Here is a 20,550-nt window from a genome sequence, read left to right as displayed (position 1 = left end):
AATAAATTTTAAAACATGGTTGTCTGGGATTTTACCGGAGGATTTTTTTTCGCGTCAAAATTTTCTGACCAACTCTTAATGCTTACAGAAATAATAATTTCCCATCTATCTATTATCTGCTAGATCTTATGGCAAGCATTGTGCCTGCAAAGAGGAATCTATTCCAATGCAAAGGGCCTCCTTTATCTGCCATCTTAATTTTCTGCTTCTGGGGAAGGGTCAAGGCTTTTACATCAGAGCCCTTCTCAGCAGCCTGTGTCTGGAGGGAACAAAAGTGTATCTGGTGTCACCGGCTGAGCAGGCTGTCCAAAATGATGGGACCTGGTAGCTGCTCTGTGGGGACTTGGGGGGAAGCAGGAAAGGGGAGCTGGGGGAGGTCCACAGGGGTTTGGGGGAGCTGTGAGGGGCAGCTCAGCGGGCAGCTGGCACACCTCGCTGCTTGGGTGCCTCAGTCCCTCTCCCCACAGCAGCAAGGCAGTGGTGGGTGCTGCAGGCAGGGTGCTGGCAGAGATTGCCCTGTGGAGTCTGGTGGGCTTGCTGCGTGCATAGTCCTGCTCAGACAGCAAGGTGTGTGTCGGGGCTATCTTCGTTACCTCCATGAGACACCCGAATGACAGCCAGCGGGGAGGACACGCTGGCAATGCTTTCTGCTTTCCCCTGGGAAGCCGGGTTTGCTGCCTATCCCCATGGGCAGCCAGGGCATTGCTCTCACCTCTTCCCGCAGCTCGTACTGGTCGATGATGCTTTTCAGCTTCTCTGCCAGCTCTGTGTTCTCCTGGCAGAGCTTCATGTTCCTCTCGCTTTGCTGCTCGATCTGAGCCTGGATTTCACTCAGTGTGCCCTGGAAATGATTAGTTATTTCTTTCCTCTTCTCATCTTCCTCCCGTGCCCGCTGAATTGTTTCCTCCTGTTGTTAAATGGGAGAGAATGCAGTCATGTAAGAAAGACACATAATAAGCTGTTCCAGAAAGATACTCTTTCAGAGCAGCATAAGGCTTCCCTTTGAAGGATTATACGTGTTTGTGTTCCTCTTTGGAGATCTTCTTGCTTTCCTCTGCTCCAGCATTAGGCATGATTCTAAATTTACAGAGCAAATTATGCAGTGGCCTTGAAAAAATTAGGAAACTAAGAATTCACATTTATAAAGATGGATGTGGAGCAGTCTCAGATCAAAGCAAGCCTGGAAAAGGGGACATACATACATGTCTCCGTTCACGATACTGCAGCACAGTATTGCTTTGGGAGAAGATATTTAGTAGAAGTAGTCAAAAGCTCTTTTATTGAAATTCTTTTTGAAAGAATTTAAAAGATCACCCTTTAGAATGCCACCTTTTAACTAGAAATGCTCATATTAAATTTATGGTCTTTGGGATTTTCATTTTTAAGAGAAATCCATCACTTTCTGTAAAATCCCTCCCAGTTCCTTAGTTTCACTTCCCTAACTTTTTAAATGACACCAACCTTTGCACTAATTTATTAGGTAGTGCAATCAAGGAAAGATTGTAGACAGTTTCTTACAGAATCAAAGCAGAAAATCAGAATTTTGCCTGGAGAAAGGTGGATTTTTTTCCCCTGATTATTGAAATTCAGTTTTGGATTTATTTATATAGAAGTCAGTGCAGAAAGAATTTGGATTCATTGCTTTGGATCCAGAAATATGGACTGTTTTTATTCCCTACTCATTTGTTTCCAGGGCAGTCTGCTCTTTTAGGGAATATAATCCTGACATACAGTGGCTAGGACCATATCTGCTCTAGTTACAAATCATGCCAGAACCACGTTAAGAACCCACTCCACAGCATGCAAATGGTATACTCTATTAAGGCTTCAGCTAGCATAGTCATTTACATAAAAATCTCTGATAACACTGCATATGGATATTTTCTATAAATATACTTGAATAAAGCCTTAGCTGACTCTAATGAGGTATAATTTGTATCATAAATGTGACATAAAAGGAGTTGATTCAGGCCCTACTCTTAAAGTAAGATGAATATCAAATGACCCAATTTCTACTTAGCATGCACAACACAAGCCTGATCTTGGACAACTGCTCTTCAAAGCAGGGGATGTGTGTCCTTCTGCTGACGGGTGAGTGATAGAGATGACACCTTGGATGACAAGAGGAAAGTATTGAAACCATTAGTGCTAATAATACTATGGTGCACAGAAATCACCATGAAGCCCTGCTGTGCTCTCTGCAGTTTACACAAGAACACGTGTGTGTACTGACAAACAGAGTAAAACAAAGCGTGAGCCCCGAAGGGCTCTCACTCTTAGGAAGAAGGAATTTCAGATGGAGCTGGGCAAATGACTTGCGGGCTCCTTGTTCAGTACTGGGGTTGGAAATCGGACCCACAAAAAATATGCAGCAAGATGAAAGAGAAGCTTTCCAATTATTTTTTTTAATTGATGAGGATGATTTTGATTTAGCCTGAAACATTTTACTTGACCAGAAATTGAGCTGTGTTCTGTTTGTAGTTATTTTTGCTTATCCCGTTTAGTGCAATATCGAAACAGAAATGCTGTTCCAAAGTAACAAATTCTACTCAGAAGGTGTTTTAAATCAACCGCTTTAGCATTTCCAAAACGAAACATTTATTTTTCCTTTGCAGGGGGATGTTTACAAATAATGCCCTCCTTTTCATTTTTGTTCAAAACTTTGCCAAATTTAACTTGAACTCCTAGATAGTTTTGGTCAAGTCAGAACTCCATTTTACCTCTAATACACTGTTTTAAAAAAATTCTCATGCCTTTTAGTTCTCCACTGTATAGGTGCAGCCTTGAGCAGGGAGGAGCATGAGCAGGTGCTCTCACTCCAAGAAGTCAGAGTGAGAAATTGAACTCGCATGCCTAGAGTCCTATTTCTATGACTTCAAAACATCCTTCCTCAAAAATACTTTATTGTTTCAGTGGACCAAATGGTGTTATAACATGTCACTGCTGTGAGTTAAAGCTTTCTGGAGTAATAAATTCGGCTGAATATAAAACAAAAATTTGGTGGATTGTGTGCATGTCACAGTGAACAGTTCTATTACAAGGTGAAATGAGACATCCTGAGAGTAGCAATTATGCAAATGTAAAAAACCCCCCACCTCTATGCATGTGTTACTCAGAGGATCTTATTTCCTGCTCATCCTCTCTTTTGATGTAGAATAATTATACAGAGTGCAGAGACGATACAAAGATTCATGGTTAAAGACACTGAGCCAGGAAGCATTTAGTTGCAGGGCACAGTATTTCTCTTGACCTCTTCTGTTTCAGAGAAAAAGATACTTGAGGAGGATATTTGCCTGAGGGGGGGCCGGGATGTGTCCCAGAGCGCTCCTCAGGGTGCCTCATAAAATGGCAGTGATTTGTTACACCTGTGCCAGGGGACAAACCCCTCGGTGCCTCAGTGCTCTGCTGTGCCACGGAGCTGGCTGCGACACTGGCAGTGCTCAGCTGATGGTAGGCTCATGCCCAGTCCCTAAGGTAATACGGTTTCAATCTCAGAGGCTTCTAGGTGCTACTGAGAACGCCATGGGAATCGTGATGGGTCTTTGGAGGTGCCTGCTTTAAATCTGAGCCTTTACTAGCGGTAAAAGCCTACAGCTGAGGCACTGGCATCAGGGAAGGGCTGGAAACCCATGGTGCCACCAGCAGAGCCCTGCGTCCCTGCCAGCTCTGCTGCAGGGCTGTGGGGCTGGCTGCCCTTCACCACCTCACCTGGGCAGGCACAGTCTGGCAAACCCCAGATCATTGGCATCACCCAGCTTTTATTATCGCGAGGCTACAGCCCTAATTCTTTGCTTATACTTGTCCCTGTGACCGAAGAAAATGCACTTTCTTCCAATAGGTTCCTTAGTCCTTCCCGTTTCAAAGTTTCCCATAGTGTAAAGTAAGATCTTTAAGTTTTTCCCCAGACTGGAGGCTTGACTTCTGTATTGTGTTACTGCTATAGCAGCTGAAGTAGCTGTGGGGAGGCAAGAGCTCCTGTCTTGCTTGGTTGCAGGGGGCAGAGGGTGTTTGGGGTGGTGACTTCTCAGCGTCATGATGAATCCATAACATGTAAACCACAACTGGCCTTGTCATCTGCTTCACTATGGGCTTATTCTTTTGATACTTTTTAAATTAAGTGTTCGGTTTTAGTGAGAAAAAGAAAGTGTTGTAAATTCTTTTTAGATTTCCAGTTGTGGAAGGCTGAAGTCCATCCATAAACTATTGTTCCCTTTCCTCTGCACTTTCTTAGCTTTGTGCTCCCTATCTACCTTGTCAAAGATATATTCTTGTGTCCTGCTGCAATACTGCTATCATTCTTGTGTTTTACTGCTAAAAATGTAAGAATGCATTTAATAAAACCTTGTAAAATTAAGACAAGGATATTTTGCCATTTGGGATTTATCACTGGAATGTGAGACAATTTGCAAATAGAAGGGCAGGATTGCCTCTGGTCTTCACGCCTCTCTGAGGCAACGCAAGAAGACTGTTGGTTTGCTGAAGTCGTATCAGCTGAGGCAATATGAGCATGGACTCCTCGTTTTCAATGAACCGTTCTCTTCATTCCCAGGCACCACAGCCTGAGCCAGTTTGGAGCTGAGCCCATACTTGAAGCTGTTGACTTCTGTGACATTTGTATGAAAGTCATTGCTTAATGGCCAGTAGCAGGAAGGACAAGGGACCTGAGATGTTCATCACTACAAGATGCTAAGTGGCCACCAAACTGTCAGATAATTGGCCGAACACAAACACCATGCAGAGAAATGAGTTGCTATTGGTCTTAGCAGAGCTACTCTCTATTGCAGTGGGAACACAACCTGCTATTTCACGAACATTTATTCTGCTTTTTTTGGATGGAGAATTAAACATCTGTTTTCTGCTGTGAAGTGTAACTGCAAGGAAATAATCTGAATAGCTGGACTGTAAGTAAGTCAGATTTTGAGGCCAGTGTCCAATACTAACCAGAAATTTTTCTTCTCTGATCTGCCCTGTCGATTTTCAGCGCTGCTCCACATTGCATATTCATCACCACTTGGCTGCACTGATCTCCAGTTAATGGGAATTCCACACACCAGATGAGTGAAGATGACATTTACATGACGTGATGTGCATATAACATACCACATGGTAAGTCAGAGGAGATTCATGATCTGGACAGGCCAGGTTTCTCCTTTGCTATTGAAATGACGCAATCTCCTACAGTTTCTATTTTCCACGCTTTGGAACATAATCAGAAGTGCTAATCCCAAGTGCTAAAAAATTATGAATCAGCTTCTCTGTCCTGCCAAAACCAAAATAAAAATTACTTAAGCAGGAGATTTTAAAAATAACATTTGGTGGATTCTCCTGTTTTGGGCCCTCTCAGTACAGTCATAAGCGAAATAAAATTGCACTCATTTAAATAAACAGAAGATGAGATTCCGGAGAATCACAGATCTCCAGGAGCTAAAGCTTAAATGCAAATATTCCAAGAACTGTGTTAAAGTTCCTAGAGAGACAAAACCAGATAAAGATATGGAATGCCTTTGTTTAATTCTCATTCATTCTGCAAGTGTATTTTGTCTTACTGTCTTATTTAACTTTGAGGGTTTTACGCTGAAAGCACACTTAACAGAGGAAAACTAGTATTCTGGGTTTCTTAAAAGGTCTCTGATTCTTGAAAGAAGTGGGCAAAATTTGAAAACTTCTTCCTACTACCAGATCAGCTTGGGTACCTTTCCTGGCTCACCTTGCATAGGTGCATGATAAAAACTGATAGGTTTATTTAGAAGACATAGTCCCAAAGTAAAACAGTCAAACAAGTGGACTTTCCTAAATGTAAAGATGAAGTATTCATATGCAAAGAGAAAAAAGAAATCATGCTGTTTACTAGTGAGATTAGTAAGCATATGGTAGCTGGGAAATCATGTGAGGAATTCAACAAAACCTGTTCCAAATATGTTTTCCAAATATAATTACTTTTTCTCTATACCCCAGTTTCCACTGATAACGATTTCTTTAGAAAACTCAGTTAAGTCTATGCAAAACACTGTACACTGTACTCTTAAATCACCTTAAAGGCTTGTATTTCTGTTGAAAGATTTTGCCCAAAGACTGTCTGGTAAATCAGTGTGGATCAATGTCAAGGTACAGCTGCGGTCCAGTACAACTGACAGGCACAACTGTAATCGGCACAATCAGTATTGTGCTACTATAACTGAGCACAGAGTTTTGCTTCTAGTTTTCCTACCTGTTAAACTGCTTTCGTTCTTCTACTAGCGCACTAGTTTGAGTGTATATGTGGCTGTTCCCCCTCCCAGCTGTATTCTTACCAATGTACAATGAAAGTCAGAGCTAGACCCTGAAGGCCCACTCCTGAGCTGGTGGAAATGAGTGAAAATCCATTATAGTTAATAGAGACTATATCAGGTGAAATTCATGCTGCTGACAATTGATACGTGTAATTCTATACATAGCTATATCCCCATAAAGAAGGATTTTTAATAGATCAAAGCAGAGGCTTTTTGTACAATACCACCAAGCATCACTAACATGTACTTGCAAAAAGGAAGATCACAACAGAAATATACTTCTTGAAGCTAACATTTTTCAAGAAACATAATCATATTATAAATTTCACATTTAAATGGTGTGATGTACCAAGCAATAGGCAGACATGGCATATGGATCCCAAACTTTTGACACTCCTGAACATTTCCTTTTAGAACTGATTCTAGTAATCCAAATTACTTCCACAAACAGGTTGGCATTCTTCCTGTTTGGAGGTTTGATGTCCTGAAGCAGATGTCCTGACTGACTACCCCTCACAGATCACTTGAAAATGCCCAGGTGCTCAAATTACATGAAAATGCCTGCCAGCCTTCTGTAAGTCCCCTGGAGCAAAGCTGGTGTTCCTACTACTCTGTCCACACACACACATTTGCATCTGCAGACTCAGAGACCTGATCTGTTAGCATCACTGGTTTTCTCTGTGCTGAGCTCCCGGATTATGCAAGGAGGGCTTATGGGTAGTGTGGGCAAACTAAATGTCCAAAACTGCTTGGATATTTCCAAACGAGGAATAAAGGGGTCACAGTCCTCAAGACTAGAGTGTACATGTGACTATATATTGCACGTGCAGTTGCAAATGCCTCTTTGATCTGGTTACTAGAGCAAGATGGGAAACCATCAGCATCTTCTCCCCCCCCCCCCCCCCCCCCCACCAGGTACCTTGATAAAGCCACCGCTTTACTCACCTTGAGGTTTTTGTTGTGCCTCTGGAGCTCCCGGCACAGACTCTCGAGCTTGCTGCGGGCGAGGATGGCTCGGCTGTGCTCGCTCTGCAGCTGGTCCTTCTCCTTGGTGATCTGGGCCTGCCTCTTCTGCAGGTACTTGAGCTTTTTCTGCTCGGCACGATGTTCTTCGAGCTGGGTGGGAAATAAAGTGATACAGGAAAGAAAAGAAAATGAACTCTTTTGGTTTTGGGAAAGTCTTCGTACTTCCTCAGCCTCCTAGGAAATATTTTGTATTTATCAGGACTAATGAGAGAGGAGTGAGTGACCTGGAGGGAGTCCCACGCCTGCTCACTGCAACAGTCCCACGTGTGAGTGGGTGAACATAATTTTTAATACTCTTGCCACACCATTTCAGCCTTTCCTTCTTTGGTTTGAATTTCTTTGAAGGATGGCTGTGAGGTTTTCATTTTTATTTCAGTGTTAGGAACTGCAGCAGCTGGTAGTGCTTTATGCGGTGAGATTTCTCCAGATCATGAGATAATGCAGTAGTTGTTCATTCTGCTTTGCAGCTTCCTAGATACCCGAGAGCCAGCTGGAAAAAACAGCAGCAAAAGAGGTGCTGGAGACCAGAGATACCGTCTGTGTGGGGGCTTTGCTGCTGATGAAGGAGAATGCTCTTCAGGGAAGACTTCCCCAAAATGATGTGTGGGCACCTCCTTTAGCCACGCTCCTCTTGGTCGTGGGTGGACGAGGGAGCATCCATCCGTTGTGTTTCTGGAGGTCCTGTCATCAACAGGAGTGGGTTGTGGTGAATCAAACCTCTTTTGGGCTCTTTGGCTCCGTGTAATTACTGAAGAAAACATGGACAGTCCCTGATGCTTACTTGGGAACATGCTGTTCCTGTGGGTGCATAGCTTCTGCCTTCCCTAGCGGGCTGGCGGGGAGGAGGGTATATTTGGAGGGGGGATGAGGGGCAGCAACAGAACTGCTAACAGCAGTCCCTGCACAGGCTGTTCATTTCTTCTGACACGTGCCTATTACTGCTTGCTTTGAAAAAATTTCCTGAACTGCAAATTAACACTGTAACGGTCATGTCAAAGAAGCATTTCACCTCTGAAGCTTTCAAAGATTTCATCTCCTGTTCCAACACACAGCAGCCCTCCTCGCTGTACTACAGGCGTGCATACATTGCGAGGTATTTCAGAAGTCCAGATGTTTTCTGGTTGAAAAACAGCAGCACATGAGCTGCAATGTGCAAACCTTAATAATAGCAGTTGCTATTAAGATTACGTTATCTAATAATCTGGTACCACTAGTATTAATTATTAAGCCCAGTATGACAGGGAAAGTCTGTGAGTGCAGGGGAATGATGTGCAGCTCAAACAAAACAGTCAACAGGCATCATATTTTACACTTTCTCTGCCCGAGGATCTGTTTTCTGCAGATGTTCTGTAATTTATGCTTACAGTACAGAGTTCTGTGTATTATCAACCAAATCGCAGCTAGGCATACCACAAAACAATGCAATCACCAGCTTGGAGTATATTTACAGTTTATGCCCAACTTTCAGCATGTGTATTGTGTTTTTACCCCTGTCAATCAGAATAGGGGCTTTTGCATCTAATCAAGCTGCACTAGTTGAAATAATTTTTTTAGTATTTAAGGAAAAAATAGCCTCTCTGTAATTAAGGCTGAGATTTGTTTTCCTTTATAAGCTTGATTTTGGCCCCTTCCGTTTTAATACACAAAAAAAGGTTAAAAGAACCTTCATGTTTTGCATGTGCAGCCTGTGCTAAGCAGATAATGATTTATCCAAATTTTAGATGATTCACTCAAGCTGTGCTCAAGATAGGGGGCTTAGAATAAAATAGGTCTTAATCGTGACATGAGAAGTCTTCCAAGCATTTTTTTCTCTTTTTTTTTTCCCCCCATAAAAATAACTTGAACTAGAAACTTGCATTTCAAAGTTCTCAGGAATGTCTAAGACATGGTGTTACTTTTGCACTGAAGAAGGGAATTCACTGGTAAATGGGAATGACAAAAAGGCTGCCAATGATAAATGTTTAAGAATAATTAATGAAATGTTAGCTAAAATTAACTGGAAATAAAAGGAATTCTGATTTTGGAATGCTGACTTACAGAGATAAACTCTTGATTAAGGAAAAAAGTTTTATCTTGACCCCACTGCAGACAATGACAACACTCATGTTTATTTATTAACGTGTAGTTCTTGCACCCAGCGCTTGCGAGACCCTCAGGACCTCTGAAAACAAGATGGTCAATTCTGCAACAGCTGGTTGTAGGCAGATAAAGCACAGTCTGCTTTACTAACTCTGGCCACTCTGCCTACAGCAGTATTAGTGGATAAAACGCTCTCTGATGGCAAGTAGCACGGCACAACTTGTGCCCAAATGGCTGCACTCTCTTGCTTCCCTGTCCCTGTAGGCATGGCTTCCTTCGCACCAGCCTGTGCTCTTCCTGGTGCCTTCCATTTTCTGGGGTACCTGTCGCTTTAGGCTGTGCCAGGGCATGTACTAACAGCCAAACAGCATGTAGCTGGGTGGCTGTGGGGAAGCGCTGGTGCTGCATAGGGTCCCCGAGTATGGGCAGCCTTTTAAGCCACAGCCAGCAGCACACCATCTAATGCAGCTGAAGCCACTGCCAGCACCCAGCTCAGCCTGGTGCATGGCTGCACCTTCCCCTGAGTTGTGCTGCAGCAAGTATTGTGTCACCACATGGTTCACCAGACCAGGGGATGGATCTGGCTGGAAAACAACTCAACAAAAGCAAGAAGTGGCCTAAAGTGTGTGATGGGGATGGACAAGAGGGAGCAGACAGAGTGGTAACCATTACAGCTGAGTGCTGAGAAGTGATTAATCACACTACAGCCCACAGCCGTGCTGAGTGAGCAGTGGAAGACTTTCTCCAGTAAACTTTTAGCTGTGTTTATTAAGCAATTTATTTTAGTGACACTGCACAAGATGTCAAAAACCAATGCTCAGTATTTTTGCTTTTAGCACCTTTCTCCTGCATGGGTTACTGGCAATACGGCCCCTGTTCCGTACAGTGCTCCAGTGATGTTTGAATGCAGTGGAGAGTACAGTATAGAGGAAAAAGAAGACCTACTTCAGTTAATCCGTGGGCATGAAGTCCCTTTAAGCATGAGCTAAACCATAAACAGCCTGAGTCCAATTTATGAAATCAGAGGATTTTACATGAAAAAAGGGAAAACTGAACTTCACATTATGATGAGACATGGACACATCTGTGCGTAAAACCAATTACAAAGTCAATGTTCTGCTTGGCACATTTTTCAGCACTCCACAAGCTGTAAAATGCTGCAGCCTTTTCATTTGTAAGATTTCCACAGCTTATGGCCATACAGCCCTTTAACTACTTAGAAGAAAAAACTTGATCTGAAAATAACCCATCTGAAGTGTGGAAAGAACAGAGTCAGACTGGTGACACTGTTACAGGGGTGACATTATGGTGGCAGGGGCTTTGACTTTACATATCACTGTGTTGTGGTTTCTTTCACAATTAGCCTCAGTTCTCTATTTTCTGATTTTCTGCTTCCTAACATTTTATACTAAGCCCTGTATTATTTTCATTTTGATCAAATGTATTTGGTTTGTGTGTCAAAGTTTTGGTAGTGGGGGCACTACAGGGGCGGCTTCTGTCAGAAGCTGCTAGAAGCTTGCTCTATGTTGGATGGAGCCCATGCTGGCTGGCTCCAAGAGGGACCCCGCTGCTGGCCAAGGCTGAGCCCATCAGCGATGGTGGCAGCACCTCTGGGATAACGTATTTAAGATGGGGCAAAACCTGTGCAATGGCAATTGCAGCCAGAGAAGAGAGGAGTGAGAACAGGTGAGAGCAACAGCGCTGCAGGCAGCCAGGCCAGGGCAGGAGGGGCAGGAGGTGCTCCAGGCGCCGGAGCAGGGGTTCCCCTGCAGCCCCTGGTGAAGGCCATGGTGGGCCAGGCTGTGCCCCTGCAGCCCATGGAGGTTAACGGTGGAGCAGATAGCCACCTGCAGCCCATGGGGGCACCCCACGCTGGAGCAGGGGGATGCCCAAAGGAGGCTGTGACCCGTGGGAAGCCCATGCTGGAGCAGGGTCCCGGCAGGACCTGTGGACCCGTGGAGAGAGGAGCCCAGGCTGGAGCAAGGTTCTGGCAGGGCTTGTGAGCCCGTGGGGGACCCACCCTGGAGCAGTCTGTGTCTGCAGGACAGCACCCCATCGGGGGGACCCCGTGCTGGAGCAGTTCATGAAGAACTGCAGCCCACGGGAAGGGCTCACGTTGGAGGAGTCCGTGGGGGACTGTCCCCTGTGGGAGGGACCCCAGGCTGGAGCAGGGCAGAGTGTGAGGAGCCTCCTGCCCCAGAGACAGCGTGTGATGGACTGACCGCAGCCCCATTCCCCGACCCCTGCGCCGCTGGTGGGGAGGGGGGAGAGAAAATGGGGAGTGAAGTTAAGCATGGGAAGAAGCGCAGGGTGGAGGGAAGGTGTTTTGATGTTTTGGTTTTATTTCTCATCATCCTACTCTGATTTGATTGGTATTAAATTAAATTTTTGAGCTTGTGTTGCCCATGATGGTAATCACTGAGTGATCTCTCCCTGCACTTCTCTTGACTCATGAGCCTTTGGTTATATTTTTTGGAGTGACAGAGCGGCTTTTGGTGGGCATTTTGTGTCCAGACAAGCTTAACCCACCACATTAAATCACTGATATGTACTTTAAAGCAATACCCACATACAGAAGTATGCAAAACTGTTTGCAGAAGGTGAAGGCAGGAGCCTAGGCACTAGCCTCCAGTGTGGGTCAGTTTGGTAGATTCACCTTTAAGTACAAATATTCTGCCTCATCAGCAACTCAAAGCCCAGTTTGTTTTCCTCGCTCTTTACTGTTTTTCTCCTTTTCACCCATAATTGATTATTTGACCCTAACAGTTGTTTTGGGATTCACTTAACAGAACAGACACTACTACTATATGAGGCTTGACCATGCTGCATGGCATATGTTTTTTATACCTTTCCGTGTGGACAGTTTGCACAGAAAAGAACCAGTGCTGTACTAACCAGCTCAGCATACTTCTTAAATAACAGGTCCAGCTTCTCCTCTGGAGTATTCATCTTGTTCAAGCTTTGCATCAGTAGAGTGGCTTCCTTCCCTTAAAAAAGAAGAAGCAGAGATTTGGTGGTAGAGGTAGTTTGTAGCTGATGTACTATTATGAAATTGGCTGGTTGATGCATGCATCTGTAAAAACTCAGGGAGAAATGAGGCATTTTGGAAGGAAAGGAATAACTTTTGCTATGAATTTCTGAGTTTTTCTTCTCTCCATAAGAGCAAACATGCTTGAATTTCCCTCCATTTCAGACCTCAGTAATGTGCTGTCTTCTAGCAAACGCAAAATACTTTTGTCCTGTATAACGTGATTTTCATTTAATGCTTTTGTAATGTGACTGGGTCACGTATACGGCACATTTGACTGAAACAGGTTGGAAAGGGCCTGGAGCCTGAAGGCTCAGAAACCAGATCTCTTCGCAGGTGAAAACTGGTCAAAGCTGGTGCACACAGCTCCTGTGCTGCTCAACCCATACTAGACATAAGGAAGATTAAGTTAGGTACGGTGGCTGTGGTGTGAATGGAAACAGAGAGCAGCAACTGCCAGCCAGGTCTGGGCTATATGATAGTGGTGTAAATCACTTCCCTGACTTGGTGAAGAGAGTCAGGATACCAGGGACAGTCTAATAACTATCTGAGCATGCATTGCTAAATCACTGCATAGCCATTTATGTATTGCTTCTCTTCTGTTACTTCTTGGTATTCATTTCGGCCCTGAGTATGAGCTGAAGCTTGAACACTGCTTGTTCATCAAATATAATATGGCCCTGGAGATAAGGATGGGTGTGGTGCCAGGAGGTTGGCCATGCTTTTCCAAATGCTCCTCTTTCCAGCAAATTTGCTGGACCTTTTCTACTTCAAGTCTAATGCAGTCCAGGAGTACTGCCTGTGGAGAAAATACACTATCTCACGCTAAGTTATCTCTACAGCACCAGCATAAATAAGTTGAAGAGAGCTAAAATCAAATCCTGGAATGAAAACTGTTGCAAGTGCAGCTTGAGAACTGTGCTTTGGTAGTGTTTTCACCGGTCTTGGAGAAGTACCAATAACCACACCAAAGCCAAGGCCATAGAAACTGAGGAACTTTCTTCCAGACATACAAAGAACTTATGGAAAAAATCCGTGCTCTGTCCTATGCTTAGTCCATTGCCTGGTAAGAACGTCCTGCAGTGATTTTTCTATACAGTCTGCGGCTGGGTTCGGGTTCTCACGCAAAGGAGAGGCTTCCAAGGCTGGCGGCGGTTAAATGTGGGAAGGGAAATAAATTACAGGGTTGCGGGGCTGGGATGTGACTACATTGCTCTCTAGTGGCTGCCCGGCAGAAAGGACACACTTTAAAAAACTCGCTGAGACTTCTTCCTAGCTCGGCTCACAGAGCCCTGCCATAGCCGAGGTGCTCTGTAAGCCCTGTGCTTAGAGCAAATAAGCGTGTTGGCTTATTTCATAGAGTTTGTGATGAGTCCAGAGGTCTGCTAGAAGAAAGATAACCTGGGCGTCAGAGTGAATTTGTTCTGCAGATTCCCGTGCCACACGGTAGCACCATTAAGACCGTTATGACCAGTGAGAAGTCATACCTGAGGAAGCAAGGGAAGAAAAAAATTACTGAGGCACAAATGAGCAGCCAGGTTTTCCTTTGTTTAGGAAGCAGCTTTGTGCAGTGTGTTGTCAGACTCACAACTTTGGCTAACTAGTCTGGGCAGCCCAATAGTACGTCAGAACTGTGTGATATAATCCTAAGCTTTTGTCTTTTTAAAAGGACTAATACCTGATACAGCCTGTGTGTATCTGTTGGGTAATTGCTGAAAATAAAGATCCATTAGAGAAAAGTTGTAACAGTCACCGTAATTTTCAGTGGTAACTAGAGATCCCACAGCAGAGGCTTAACATGGGAAAGGGCACAGACCAGGGATTTTTTACTTCTGTTCATGGAAAGCGTGTGTAAGTATGCAAATACTTGCCTAGTCCTTTCAGGATTTTCTTCTCCAGCTTTTGTTCCTTGCTGCTGCTGAGCTCCTTTGCTCTGGAAGAATCCCCAGGAGCCAGCTTCTCTTTCTCACTCTCCTCATTCGCATCTTCATACTCCACATCCTCCACGCTGCCTGGCTCTCCCTTCTCAGGCCTGTCGGTTCCAGTAGTGGTGCTTTCCTTCTCCATCAGGCTCACAGCAGACCCGTAGGTTTTAATAATGTCCTCCAGCTGCCGGCTCAGCTCCTCTGAGATGTCACACACGGCTGCTTCGGGCCAGGCGCTGGGCTGCTCTGTGGGGGCTGGAGCAGGGGGCTGTGAGCCAGGGGCAGGTTTGTCCCCGCTCTGCCCCTGGATGTCCTGCCCAGGCAAGGTGAGAGACTGCTCGTTCTCCATGCTTGGTGCAGTGCCTGACAGCAAACAAATGGAGGGTTAATTTAAAAGCACATGGAATTAGTCATCTAACTGTTCCCAAAGCTCGGCCAGCACATGAGTGATTTTGTGTGGAATTTGGGAGGCAGCTCATCCGTCAGCTCTGGCTTGATAAATATGTCACACTTAAATAAACAACCAAGGTGATTTGCCTGCAGGGAGAAAAGCAAATTATATACTTTCCAAGAGGAAAAGCCTGCCCAAATCTAATACTTAAAAATCAAACCCTCTTATTCCCATTCCAGCGATAACACACGAAATGACACCCGAGTCATTTATAGCATTTCCGTACCTGAACATGCTGTTTGCCACATGTTTACTTTTCTTGATCGGTTTACCTGCAATGCTGACTACTGACATGGGTGGCTTCACTTCAGAGCTGCATCAGTTTAATTTCTGTTTATCCCCTGTCGGCACATCTCAAGTCAATAGTCATCAAAAGGGAATATTTTAAATGAAGCCTGTGCACTGAAAATTGTGCTGTGCTCTTGCAGAGCCCAGTGTGGTGCTTTATCTACAAGAGGCCTGGCTTGGTGCTGTCACAGTAACAGCAAAGAATAAGATAAACAGCTCTAACCCACTCTTGTCTTGTACCTGTTGCATGCTGCTGACAGCTTGTTTGACACAGTACAAAACACGGAATAAATCACAGTGAAGTAAAACCGACCAGGCGTAACATAGGTTGATAGTCCATAGCATTTACTGTGGTGAATTTCAGCTAATTTGCTCTCTGTTTGCAAAGGGAAGCTTTTGTTTCTGCATGTCTTTGAGCGGCTGTACTCAGCCAGGCAAATGCAGAGCCCCTGACGCGTCTGTGTTCCTCCAGAGGCTGCTCTGGCTTACCCAGGACCTGGTGATGATGATCATCAAGAGCATCCCGGGCACCTGCTCCCAGATCCTGCAAGGTGTGGGCCAGCAAAAACCGCATCTATGACCGCATGCGGCTGGAAAACTCAGTGTAGAGAGGGCTCCTTCCTTCTCCGAGTGCCAGCAGAGCTGCTGTCACCTCTGCCTTGCCCTCATGAGGTGGTGCAGAGGTGCGGGGTGTGCAGCTGGGTCTTGCCCTGCAACTAGCCCCTGCTTCTGCATGACTACAGACTCTGTACTCTTTATAGCCATGAGTCCTTTTTGTCTCTTTTTCAGGCTGATTTTTGTTCCTCCTTTTAATGATATGATTAACAATGGTGTAAATGGGGAATGAAGAGAGGAAGATGACTGCTTTCTTGGTTCTGTTCCAGCATCTGAGATAGTTGCTTTCTTATGTTTTAAAAGACAACTTGCTTTGAAAACATGGAGCTAACCGGGAAGCATTTTGTTCCCTGCTCAGTTGGCCATAACATATACCTTCTATGGTGTCTAAGTCCCTACAGCTTTCAAAATCATAAACTAAGTTGGCCAAAGGCAGTATATGATAAGAGAGATGTAATTTACTGTAATATGTGACTCAGTGTTTGCTATTAAACTCTCCCCAGTCAAAGTGATGTTTGGAAGTACAGTGATGGCCATCACTAAGGCAATGTTTTTCAAGATTTGATTGTCAGCCTATTTGACTGGGTTTACAGATAAGACAGTCAAATATTATTGTTTATCATCTCTCAAGCAAATAATTGGAAGCTTTGAGTGGGGCTCAGGATGTGCTTGAGGACTACTAGCTATAAATCCGTGCTGCTGCAATCCTCCCACAGGTACAACTTGCCAGCAGGAACGGCTTGGGAAGGCAGCTGGACCTGGTCTCTCTGACCCTGTCAGAGGGATGCATCCCATTCTTTCCTTCCCGCTTGTGGCATGGCCATTATATCACTGCAAAGTGAATGCAGAATTATATCCATTTGATTTGATGTCATATTGAGTTTAATTTATGTTGAAACATTAGACCCTACATGCACAATTTAGGTAAATAATTCCAGATAGCATGACTGTTAGGTTACAGTTTGTGATCTTGTTTTAACTAAAGTTAATTGACTGCCAATTAATTCAAGGTCATTAAGATTATTGTAAATGCTAAGCTAGAATCTCCACAAAATAAGTGTTTATCTCTGACATGTTCAGACTAGTGTTTACAGTTGTATTCATTAATTAGAGCTAATTGGTAATTGGTGATCAATCAGCTAGAAAACCCAGGATCACCAGCTCTTGCCTAGACAGAACAAAAGTCTCACAAAGTATATCCCCAGTTTAAACCAGCTACTTTTGTCATGTGTTTATCATGGAAAGAGGACAGGATCGCTAAATGCTCCATCTCCAAATATGAATTTCTCTTCTGTCTGTCTCCTCCTCCTTGTAAGAAGGCACAAGCTGATGCATTTCTCTCTATACCCTGACTCTCTCCCTCAGCTGCCTCCCAACTGCATTGCTCATGGAGCAGCACCATCTGGCTCAGGATTTCCTCCTACGTGAATCACAAAGCATACCTGCAAACACAGTAGGCTTTACATCAACAGAGGCGATCCATTTATGCATGGGGTTTCTCAGTAATAAGGGAATACCATGGGTGAATTGAAGAGAAACTGGACGTTTAGAATCAAGGCCACAAGCTGGCCTCGCAGGAAATCTTCCCTAATATACATTCCTGGGTAGAAGGGGATTAGTTCTAATCAGTCTCTGAAACCATGGCGATTCACATCTGCTGAGATTCAGGCCACCAGGCTGGAACGGTGAACAAGCAGGAACACAGAAATGCCCAGAGATGAACCTTAAACCCAACAGCACCCACCTGCTGGGTCATACCGAGGATTGTATTTACACACACAAATAAATATTTTAATGTTTTATTCCACTCTTCTTCAGGCTAAACCAGAGGTCTGACAGCTACTTTCAAGCACAAACACAATGCCTGTTAAGAATTCTCTGCCTTGTTTTGCGTAACATCTTCCACAGCATCACAGAGTTTATATTTAGGGAGACAGGGAAGCTCTCATCTGCTGAGAGCAGCTCACTTACAGCCTTTGAGGTTTTGCTGCAGTTGGCCCCGGTCCTCCTCCCACTCCAGCCTGTTTAACCTTGATTTACATCAGGAATTCTTATCAGGCCATAAAAAACTTTTGGTGCCGATCTCAGCAAGACCCAGAGAGTTTATAATATATACTATCTCAGACACAGTGATGCCTAAAAATTAGGTGACTGAGCTCAGAGGAGGAATTCCTTGGTTTCTCAAGGAATTTTAGGCTTCCTCAATTTTAGACTATCCACCTCTTGAGTTTTATGACTCCTACTACTATTACTGTTGCCTCCAGGCACATGAATTTCCAACATGGCCTTATCCTGTTTGATGCAAGGGGAAGGACTGACCAGTTATCTGACTGAGTCTCAGCATTGCATCTTGTTCACTCTTTTCCTCCTGCACTCCCAAATCCTGGACCTATTTCACAGCCCTGAGATCAGTATCTTTCATGGCCCTTGTGTTTTGCATGGAAGCTTGATCCCAGACACTTGTGGTTGCTGCCTACAGATAGCCGTCCTGGTCCTCCTCTCCTCCAGTGGGAAACAGCCCCAAGAGCCAGAGGGTGCTACTGCCTCCCCACTGTGGGAGAGGCTCTTCTCCATTCTCCTCCCTCTGTTAAAAACTTGGGATAACCCAGGACAGCAGTGGAGCTCCTCAGAACATAGGTGACCTCCCACCTCAGGTGGGAGGTGACAGACACTCGTCCCAGGCTGATGCCTTTCCGTAGGAGGACTCGTGACCATACCTGCTGTCCCACAAGGAGACCGGTGCTTGTGGCAGCAGCAGTCTGTGGCTGGCTCCAAAGGCACAAAACTGGGCTGAGCACACAGCACAGCCACAGCTGCACTCAGAGGCAACAGAAAAAGTTGTGCTGCTAACGTGTCTGGTCACGTGCTCAGTTTGTTTGCCTCTGACTGTATCCCTTAACATTTCACATTTACAGCACAATTTACCCTCACTGTGCTTTGATATCAGCCAGTACTTCCAAAGTAAAAGGTCAGTTAGCAAGAGCCAGTGCCTAATGTAGCACAGCTGCAATGGCCGTCCCTCTGCTGCTGGGGAAACTGTCCCCCACATTGGCTGCGCCATCCCACCTCTTACACTGCTGGGGCAGACACCGCTGCTCAGGCACCATCCTGGCATGAACAAAGCACAAAACAAACGTCTTCTTAGCTTCTCTTGCAGACCCTCTTGCATACTGTTGCAGGGTTTTGTTTACCTTTTCTAAACAGTGTGCTTCCCCTTCCTTCTCATGGGATTTGCTTCCTCCTTCCCTTCTTGCAGTTTGAACTTCCAGAGGGCTTACAAATTGGTCTATATTTAGCTCTTGCCTCCCCATGTATCCAGCAGAAGGACACATGGCACCTGCTCTGCAGCCAGGAGTTATTTTAAGCACTTCTAAAATGGGTAATGGTATTTAGCGCTTTACGCTCAAAATTCACATACACATACACAATTCTCTAAAACAAAGAATTCCATACACTTACACCAGCCAGCATATGCTGATAAAAATCTGTATTTTATAACACCAGACTGAACTACAGTAACACCTCAAAGCAGCAGACATTAAACTCTGGAATGGCCTGTGCTACCGTAGCTCCAATTACCCTCCAGAAAAACAGAAGTGCCTTCTCATAGCCTAGACACTGTCTTATGTATTACTTCACAAAGCGGTGGTAAAATCAGCTTTATCGACTACATGCTATATTTGAATAACTTTATGATTTATGCACAATTTTCTACTACAAAACTGAACAAAAATTTGGAGGTTTCATGGCAGGTTTCCATATAGGTATGGAAAGAATCAGACTCAGAGACTTTCCGAAGTCCCCTGCCTCACCTCTCATGCGGCACCCGAGTCCTGATCGCTTACTGTCGCAGCAAACCAGCCATGGCCCCTGGCCTCACGGAAAGGCAAGGTCCACCAAAGTCAGCTCAAATTTTTTTGATCACTCTTTAGAGAAGCATTTCTTACTTTCACCAACAGCCTTAGATACTCACCTGTTTTCCTCACGTCAGACGGTGCCCAGGCTTTTGAGGCTTTTCCTAGAAAATGTGGGCTGACAGTCCCGAAGGGAAGTACTTAGATTAAAGCCCTTGCGCCATGCCACCAAGCAGTGACAGGAAGGAAGCTATTCATGAGACTTACCGGAGCAAAGAGAAGAGCTGAGCAGAGAAATAAAGTCAGGCAGAAAGCTTAGGCAAGGGCATGCCAGCAACAGGACACTGGTACTGTAATCCTGCCACTGAGGGAAGAGGGATGGGAAGACCAAGTGAGGGGGGAAGGACAGAATGACACAGCAGGAGCAGACACCGGGAGACCGAATGCGTGCCTTGCAGGGGACTGGCTGTGATAGGCGAGCAGGGAGGCTGCCTGCGAGCTGGCAGCCTGAGCAGCTATGTTGGCTATTCCCTGCTCTGACGGAGAGAGCGCAAGGGATTAGAGACTCGGGCCCTCAGAAAGACAAAATAAAGGAAGGATTCATACGCAGCTGCTACCCTTCAGAACTAAGTCTTAATCCTTCAATGATTGGACACATTGTGCTGGGTGAAATTGGTCTGTATTGACTATGGATTGCTCAATCTTGGTCTAATTTTTGTCTGTACCAGAAAGGCTGGGATGGCTTTCCATAATGTGAACTCCCAGCTGCGACTGCCCTTTGCAACCTGGGATTTGGGCAGGATTTGTTAAAAACCAGACTGATTCTTAACCATAGACTCACTGGCTTGAAGGGACCACAGGAAGTCTTCAGTTCTACCTCTTGCTCGAAGCAAGCTCAGCTGTGATTTCAGACCAGGTCTCTCAAGGCTTTATATTAGTCTTAAAAATCTCCAAGGATGGAGACTGCATGAACTCTCTGGGAGGTCTATTCTCCTGCCTGACTGTCCTTGTGGCA

At 44.8% G+C, this 20,550-nt stretch overlaps 1 protein-coding gene across 3 annotated transcripts in view; it reads right to left on the bottom strand.

Annotated features, from left to right (window-relative positions):
* The window catches only part of TXLNB (taxilin beta), a 37,105-nt gene extending 17,015 nt beyond the window's left edge, over positions 1–20,090 (bottom strand). The window contains exons 1-6 of one of the 3 annotated variants that reach the window (XM_080390073.1): positions 19,803–20,090; positions 19,655–19,699; positions 14,274–14,690; positions 12,270–12,361; positions 7,215–7,385; positions 713–907 (exon numbers count right to left, since the gene is read on the bottom strand). In XM_080390073.1, the coding sequence (XP_080246199.1) occupies positions 713–907; positions 7,215–7,385; positions 12,270–12,361; positions 14,274–14,676 (861 nt within the window). In that variant the 5' untranslated portion in view covers positions 14,677–14,690; positions 19,655–19,699; positions 19,803–20,090. Of the gene's footprint in view, positions 1–712; positions 908–7,214; positions 7,386–12,269; positions 12,362–14,273; positions 14,691–19,654; positions 19,714–19,802 lie in introns of all 3 variants that reach the window. The other 2 variants (XM_080390072.1, XM_080390071.1) reach the window with 2 other exon arrangements.
* Between the last annotated feature and the right edge of the window lie 460 nt (positions 20,091–20,550).

The sequence above is a fragment of the Falco punctatus genome (genome assembly GCF_963210335.1).
Source record: "Falco punctatus genome assembly, chromosome: 5".
NCBI lineage: Eukaryota > Metazoa > Chordata > Aves > Falconiformes > Falconidae > Falco > Falco punctatus.
Note: the sequence above shows the minus strand (reverse complement) of the source record. Positions and strands in the feature narration are given on the sequence as shown.